This window comes from Arachis stenosperma, chromosome 6 (assembly GCF_014773155.1).
Source record: "Arachis stenosperma cultivar V10309 chromosome 6, arast.V10309.gnm1.PFL2, whole genome shotgun sequence".
Classification (NCBI taxonomy): domain Eukaryota; kingdom Viridiplantae; phylum Streptophyta; class Magnoliopsida; order Fabales; family Fabaceae; genus Arachis; species Arachis stenosperma.
The window spans coordinates 128,847,401-128,855,561 of record NC_080382.1 but is presented as its reverse complement, the minus strand read 5'-3'; the positions used below and the strand labels follow the sequence as shown (position 1 = coordinate 128,855,561).

General features: G+C 32.5%; 3 protein-coding genes across 3 annotated transcripts; 1 reads left to right on the top strand and 2 right to left on the bottom strand.

The window, feature by feature from the left end:
• Nucleotides 1-327: 327 nt before the first annotated feature.
• On the bottom strand, nt 328-846 carry LOC130934601 (uncharacterized). Its single transcript, XM_057864158.1, has one exon. It carries the CDS (start codon nt 844-846, stop codon nt 328-330), a length of 519 nt encoding a protein of 172 aa, XP_057720141.1.
• An 891-nt stretch (nt 847-1,737) lies between these two features.
• Nucleotides 1,738-2,481, bottom strand: LOC130934600 (uncharacterized). The gene has a single exon (XM_057864157.1). The coding sequence runs from the start codon at nt 2,479-2,481 to the stop codon at nt 1,738-1,740; it is 744 nt and encodes a 247-aa protein (XP_057720140.1).
• A 1,062-nt stretch (nt 2,482-3,543) lies between these two features.
• On the top strand, nt 3,544-6,518 carry LOC130932374 (putative F-box/LRR-repeat protein At3g59160). The gene is made up of 4 exons (XM_057861692.1): nt 3,544-3,698; nt 4,513-5,781; nt 5,869-6,057; nt 6,216-6,518. Exons 2-4 carry the CDS (start codon nt 4,531-4,533, stop codon nt 6,417-6,419), a joined length of 1,644 nt encoding a protein of 547 aa, XP_057717675.1. The 5' UTR covers nt 3,544-3,698; nt 4,513-4,530; the 3' UTR covers nt 6,420-6,518.
• Nucleotides 6,519-8,161: the final 1,643 nt, after the last annotated feature.

The following is an 8,161-nucleotide window of genomic DNA, read 5'->3' as shown; positions in this document are numbered from 1 at the left end:
TCAATAACACGTAGTCTATACAGTCGATCCTTAGTATTCACCCTTGCGATCAACACAAACCAAGACAAGAGCTCAATCCTAGAAGGGACAATCCCTTTCCATACAGCACTCGTGAAACTGTAGCTTGTGATTTTCTCCGGTAGAACTTCCACCTGCAACGCCTGTACAAAGGAATTAGTTGAATAAACACCTGTTTTTATCAAATTTTCATACCACTCTATCCTCTCTCTCCGTTGTGGGCTTAACTGACTGTAAGGTCTCATGAAGTTGGTTTACTAAATCCAACTCCCATTGAAACAACTCCCTCCTCTACTGGAAGCTCCAAATCTAGTCTAACCCATCCCAAAACCCACAATCCTCTATAACTGATCCGTTAAGGTTTGAAACTGAGAAGAGCCTAGGAAACATATCTTTCAATACCCCGTTAGGTAGCCAGCTATCCTCCCAGAACTGGATTGTTCTGCCATTCCCGAGGTCCATAGACAACCTGCTGATCATCTTTTCTCTCAACCACGGCTCGCGGATTTGTAACTGACAGATATCCTTCCAAGGACCCCCTCTTGTGGGGACAGGCTGGTCTCGCAGCATCACAGCAGGATCCATGTTGGTACAAGAGCAAATAATTTTCTTCCATAAGGGACAGTCTTGTTTTGAGAACCTCCACCACCACTTAAACAGCAATGCTGTATTTCGAATAACTGCATCACCAACTCCCAACCCACCTGCCTTCTTAGGAGCCATTACTACTTCCCATTTCATGAACGGTAACCTTTGCCTCTCCTCCTCTGTACTCAACAAGAACCGTCGTTGTAGGGAAATCAACTTCTCTGCCACTGTCTTCGGCATCTTATATAAGCTGAGGTAGTAAATAGACAGGCTACTAAGAACCGATTTAATGAGGACCAGCTTGCCCGCTTTGTTGAGGGTCTTTGCTTTTCACAAACTCAGCTTTTCTTCCACCTTGTCAATCACTGATTTTCATGTCTTAACCAGTTTCGGATTTGCTCCCAGGAGAATGTCCAGATATCTGATTGGTAATGATGAGTCACATCCTACGGACCCACAGCCTATCACAATTGACCGGAATTATGTTGGACTTCTCAAAATTGATACTCAACCCAGACATCAGTTCAAAGCACCGGAGCAGTCGCTGATAATTTCTGATGGTCTCCTCTTCAGGCGGGCAAAAAAGAATAGTATCATCCGCAAATTGCAAGTGAGACAACTCAATGTTATCCTTACCAACCAGTAGCGGAGATATACGTCCATTCCTCACCGCCTCTCCAATCATCCTATGAAAAAAATCAACAACTAAAACAAACAAGAATGGAGATAGTGGGTCTCCTTGTTGCAAACCCCTTTCCATTTTGAAAGGCTTCGAAGGTGATCCATTGACAAGTACCGACATAAATGCAGAGCAGATACACTCCTTGATCCAGCCTCTCCATCTCTGGCCAAAACCCATTTTCTGCAATACAATATCTACAAAGCCCCACCTGACTCTATCATAAGCCTTTTGGAAATCCAGCTTTATTATCGCAGAACTCTTTTTTCGTGATTTCAGCCAGTGCATGGTTTCACAGGCGATCAAAACCCCATCATATATTTTCTTGCCCTTCACGAAAGTGCTCTGAGTCTCTCCTACCAGACCCGGCATTACCTTCCGCATCCTCCAAACCAAAACCTTAGAAATGATTTTATAGACACAGCCCACCATACTAATCGGCTGGAGATCTTTTATTTCTTTGGCTCCAGTAAACTTCGGTACCAGCGCCACCCAAGTGACATCGACTCACTAGGTAGCTTAACTGACTGGAAAAATCCTTTCACCGCTCCAATGAACTCTCTACCTAATTCTTTCCAACACTTCTTTATGAAATTCATATTATACCCATGACTGTTTGGTGCCTTTATTGACTCATAATCCCAAACTGCCTCCTTTATTTCTTCAGTAGTTGGCATCATCTCTAGCTCTGTTGCCTCCTCTTCAAGAATTTGCTTTACCAGCCCATCCCTGAAGCCAATAATCGGTGAAGACTCCTGGTGGTACAGCTCCTTATAAAAGTCTCGGATAGCAATCTTGATCCTTGCTTGATTCCTTACCAACCTCCCATTAACCATTAAGGCATCAATTCGATTGGACCTTCTTCGCGCTGAGGCTAAATTGTGGAAATAGCGGGTGTTTTTATCCATCTCCTTTACATGCCGAGATCTTGACATCTGCTTCCAATGTAGCTCCTTTTTGATATACCATTTTCTACAGAAGCTCACAAGCGCCTTTCTCTTTGCTTCAATAGTCCCATCAGCCACTCCAGTACCTACCATGTCATCTACTTTCTTTATTTCATTCTCAAACTGTGTAATTCTTGTGTCCATGTTCCCAAAGTTCTTTTTATGCCATCTGCTCAGCGGAGTTGTCAAAGTCTTTAGCTTGTCCATGAACTGTACCTCACCTAAAATCCTCCATTCCTCTCTTACCATCCTCAAGAAACCATCACGAGTAAATCAGGAGTCCAAACTCTGAAAAGGTCTTGACCCTCCTCTAATCCGTGAGACCTCCATAATCAATGGACAATGGTATGATAACTGTCTAGGTCCACTTCGCAGTGTTGTTTTAGGAAACTCTTCTAACCACTCCAAACTAACCAAAATCCTATCAATTTGACTGCATGATTGCTTTCTGAACCAGGTGAACAGGCGATCAGTGATTGCTAAGTCCACTCGCTCCATATCCTTTTAAGTCTTTAAAGTTTATTTTCTGAAAATTTCGAATGAAAATTTTACATAGAATTCGAGTAAACACTTAACCTACCGTCTACATGCCATAACATTTTGAATATCATTTTTTTGTCGTACTTTTACGAATTTATTTATCGTTAGTATCTTTTAAAATTTGTTTTATTAACGATACAAACTTTCAAGTAATATTTTGATAATTTATTTTTTTTAAGGATGGACTAATTTGATGCTTAGTAGGCTTTTATATATCAATAACAAAATTAATTTTATATTTATAAACTACATCTTTTATAAATAAAAAATACAATTTTTTTATGTTTATTTGAGTGTTATTAAGTTGATAAAAAATATTTTTTTTATTTTTTAGCGTGTTTGGTAAATTTTTATTAGTAAAAATACTAAAAAAAATATTTAAAAAAAAGTTACAATTTATATTTTTTAAAAAAAGTTACAATTTATATTTTTTAATTTTTTTAAAAAAATATTTTTTACATAATAAATAAATAAAAAATACTTTTATCTTATTATACCTAAACATAATTGATAAATATAATTTTTTTACAAAATATTTAAACATAAAATTATTTTTTTTATAAAATTTATAAAAAAAGATAACTAAAAAATATACTTTTTCAGAAGATTATCAAATAAAATTGCCCTCTCACAGTCTCTTCTTTCACAATAACTAGTTTTATACGTCGGCCGCCACAGTTTCTTTCAGACTTTCACCGTCAGTTTTTTTCACCGTCTAAAGTGATAATATAAAATACTGAAACCGAAACCTTAGGCCCAAAAGAGAGGTTTCTTTTTCATCATCTAAAGTGAGAGTATAAACCACTAAATCCGAAATCTTAAGTCCAGAAATTCGCTCATTTATTTCACATCATCTATCACAAAGCAAAAAAAATACCGCACTTCTACACTCTTCAAATCATCACAAACACACTCTATTGGAGAAGGTAAGTTTATTTTTTAATATTTCCCCCCTTTTTTCTGTTATTGGAACAACAAGCTTTTCGTTAGTCTAGTAACTAGTGAGGTTATTGTTTAGGAGATAGGAGGAAAAATTGAAATTCATTTTTTAGTGACAAAGGAGATAGAATTTACACTTTATTTTTTATATTAGTTTAATAATGATATTTTTCTGGAGTTTGGGATATTAATTTTAAATATAGTAAAGTTTCATTTGGAATACAGAAATTAAAAAATTTAAATTTTGGGAGTACAGACATTTCTAAAGCACAAAAATCGGATCCTTTAATTTTTAAAAGCGTAAAAGATTTGAGATACTCCGATTTCTATACTTTTTATAATTTTAAAAAACTCTAAGTTACAATGTTAGAGTACATGTACAATAATCGTCTTACTTCCATAGAGAAAAAAAATTAGTCCCTTGTGTTTTCTTTCTTATGTCTTTAACTCCATCTCAAAAATTATTTCACTTCACATAAGAAGAAGAAGAAATTTGTGATAGAAATCTACATAGGTTCCACATTGATCTTTATATTATTATTATTATTATTATTATAGTATTTATGAGTTTCAGATGGAACATTTTGGGTCATGATGAAAATTTGATGAACAGTTTATGAATTTTACAATGAAAAATCTCATCACTGTACTTAGTTGAAAGTCATTCATAATCATAGATCCCTAGCTTCTGAGATGAATCATTTTGATAATAAACATGTAATACATGTGATTTTTTTTTCTTTCTTTTTTCGCATTTTATGAGTTGCAATTATCCATCCATGATATTATACTTGCTATCAGTACTGAAGCTGGGGAAAAATGGACCAAATATCTGGTTTGCCAGAAGCTATACTTCATGACATTCTCGCAAGGCTTCCGGACAGAGATTCTGCCAGGACTAGTGTTTTATCAAAGGCTTGGAGAGAAACATGGTCTACGTTTCCGATATTGTCTATTTGCAGCGATCAACATTTTAAGAGTCAAGATGTAACGGTAGACAATTATCATAGCAAAATAGACAAAGTTATTGACTATGTTGGGAGAAGATTACTGAGGCTCCGCGACCTAGGCTTAGCAATCAAAGAATTCAAGCTCATCATGGACTATGTAGACTATAAGTGCATGGCCCACCATGTTGATCTATGGATGAAGATGGCTATTGAAAGTGGTGGCGAAGTATTACATTTACAGCTTCGCCTCCCTGGTCGCTATGTAGGGAGACACAGTCGGGACAGGTTTTATGACCTTCCACTCAGTGTCATTGAATCCAAATCACTTATTAAGTTGGTGTTGATGGACCGAATCAGAGTTGACCAAGCATTCCTCACCCATTCCATCAAGCTTTACTCAGTGAGAATAATAAAACTATGCAATATAGTTTTTGCACATGAAGGGATTATAGATCATCTCATTTCTCATTGTCCTCTAATTGAAGATTTAACCGTGATTGATTGTGCTGTCTATAACCCTCCAATCAGAGGAATTCCTCAAGTGTATGAGTTCAGTCTTGTGGAATCACTATTCTTGCATGGTTTACATAAGCTCAAGAAAGTTTATGTTCAAGGAATGCGGGAAGTATATATTGATGCTCCAAATCTTGAGAGCTTACATTGTTGTTTTCAGTATCTAAATACATCTTTCAAGCTGAATTTAGATAGTTGCATAAATTTGAGATGGCTGTGCTTATGGAATTTGAAGAACATTGCTATTGGAGACAAATGGTTTCTTGAACTATTTTCTAAATTTCCTTTCCTTGAGAGTTTGGAACTAGACAATTGCTCGATGTCTCAGAGGATTAATATTTCAAGTGCTCAACTCAAGGTCTTGAAGTTATCATACTGCTCTAACTTGGAGGAGTTTAACATCGATGCTCGAAATTTATTATCATTTGCGTACGAGGGAAACAACCAACCTGGTATATCTTTTCAGAAATGTTCTAATCAATTGGAAGTCAATAGTTTTAGCGATGTGGATTTTCAGGACCTTTGTAGCTTGAGGAAATTTGTCCAAAACATTAAACCCCAAAAGATTTGGGCATCAGTCTCCCTCTTTATCTGTCTGTCAATTCTAGTAAGTATATACACTTGCTACATTGGTTCATTCTGCTTTACATATTTGCCTATTTTATTTATTTGTTTGTTTGTCTGAATTCTGTAGAGTGAACCAGAGCAGGGTGCATTCCAAGTTTCATCTATTCCTCCAACTATTAAACGCTTGGAATTACAGTTTTCTCCGGACTACGAAGCTTTCTATTTCCCTTTTATGAATTACTTGCTTTCAAGTTGCTGCCCGAACTCTATTTCATTTAGTTTTCGCTCTTATGTTCATGGTAAAGCATTCATTCAGGTATGTCATTATCCTCAAATTTTCTGAGTCTTGCATTGAGTCTTGCATTTACAACGACAACAGTACTTCCATCCCAGCAGTGACTGCATTTGTGTTTATATACTTTATCATCAATATGTTCTTTCTAACTCCGTTTGTTATTTTGCAAAAAACAACAGTTTTTGTATGAGACACTGATGGGCAGAAAGGAGGGGAAGTGCCACTGCAGTTCAAGTAATACAAAATGTTGGTGGCATGCCTTGAAGATTATCAAGGTTATTTGTACCTTCAAGATTGATGAGAACGCTGACTTTAAGACCATGTTAGATGCATTGCCAACATGTTGTGCTGATGAAAATATTGGTTTTATCTTAGAATTGTAATCTTTCTATTATCAACTCATAGATATTCCTTATTTGGTTTAGAACATTGGCGTTGCTGCTGTATTAGGATAATTAGTAATTTAGTATGTACTTAAGTAAGTGGTTACATGTATATATCAATGTTCTACAACATTTTCTCTCTTTATAAGATAACAATAAATGTGAATGTTCATGTTTAGAATTTTATCTTTTTGCGAAAAAAATAAAGCGATTGATTTATATTCACCGTTACGTCAAAGCATATAATATAAAGTTAAAAACTAATCCTGTAGAAGTAAATGTAAAAGTGTGTTTGAAATGTCATATTATTATTAAAATATATTTGATTATTTGTATTCCTTTTACAGAAAAAATAATATGTAGTTCACAAAAGAAAATGGTTTGACATAAATGTAGTATTACATGAAAACATAAAATAAAAGCATAACATAAATGGTTTGAAGTAATTGATAATTAAGAGATTAAAATGAGCGTTAAAAACTTAAAATATTTATGGATTGAGGTGATATAAGTTGGTTCATTTGGTCGACTTTCTGGTTGTATATTGTTATTGCTCACATTTCAATTTTATAACTTTTATGATTTGTTAACGCTATACTTGAAATCATAAATCATAATCCCAAATTATAAACACTAAATTATAAATCATAAATCATAATATCTAAATTTTAAAACCTAAATTATATATTTTAAGAGTTTAATTTTAATATACTGACAATGTTCTCTTGGATGACTATTTACGTGATTAATATAAAAAATAATTATTTTTGTTAATATAACATAATGTTATATTGTTATGTGATTAAAACGATTTTACGCTGACAGTATATCAAAATTAAATTTATATTTTAAATCATAAATCATAATTATAAATTCAAACTTGATTTTATTTTGTTTTACTTTCAAATGTTTTTTAATTTTTACGTAAGTTTTGGATGCTTCTATTATTTTTAGTTTTGAATTTTTAATGATATTTAATTATTTTTAGTTGTTGGTTATTTTTAAATTAATTGACTGAAATAATATTATTTTGTAGATTTTTTCTTTTTATATATATCCACTGTTTTTAAAAATTCGATTCAAAATTATTTACTAAACAAATTATCTACCAATTTAATAAATTTTATATGAGCAATATTATAAAATTAGTATAATTTTTTTCAACAATTAACCAATAATATTTAAAAATTATTGGTTAAAAGTATAGTACTAAACTGCTAAACTAAAAATATTAGATTGTTAATAACTAAAAATATTGACTAATATAAATTAAAATTACTAGCCCTCAAATTTTTTTCATTTTATATTTATAAAAAAGTTAAATTATCTTTATATAGTTTCTTCATATTAACAATAAATATTACAAAAATATTTTCATCCATCTTATCGTATTAGCTATTAATAAATATGTCTTGGTATATTTTATTTAGTCAAATATTTTTATAACAATAAAAATATAACTACAAATTTAAAACAAGGATAGAGACTTAATTAATTTTTTTTTAATATAAAAATATAGTTAAGACACACAATGATTTAATATTACAAATTTAAAAGTAGTTAATTTTTATTGACATAATAATATATAATTAAATATTTATATTAAATTCTTTTACATTATTTGTACATAAAAATTAAATTTTAATAAAAATATAGATTAATATACACAAAATAAAGGTAAATTACAAATAATTAATAATACAGTGGGGGTTAGAAGGAAAAAAAAAAAAGAAATTTACGGT

Coding starts and splice junctions, on each gene's coding strand:
- LOC130934601 (XM_057864158.1), bottom strand. CDS start 846: ATGCCGAAGACAGTGGCAGAGAAGTTGATTTCCCTACAACGACGGTTC.
- LOC130934600 (XM_057864157.1), bottom strand. CDS start 2,481: ATGGTAAGAGAGGAATGGAGGATTTTAGGTGAGGTACAGTTCATGGAC.
- LOC130932374 (XM_057861692.1), top strand. CDS start 4,531: ATGGACCAAATATCTGGTTTGCCAGAAGCTATACTTCATGACATTCTC. Junction 5,782..5,868: donor TTATCTGTCTGTCAATTCTA/GTAAGTATATAC, acceptor TGAATTCTGTAG/AGTGAACCAGAGCAGGGTGC. Junction 6,058..6,215: donor ATGGTAAAGCATTCATTCAG/GTATGTCATTAT, acceptor AAAAAACAACAG/TTTTTGTATGAGACACTGAT.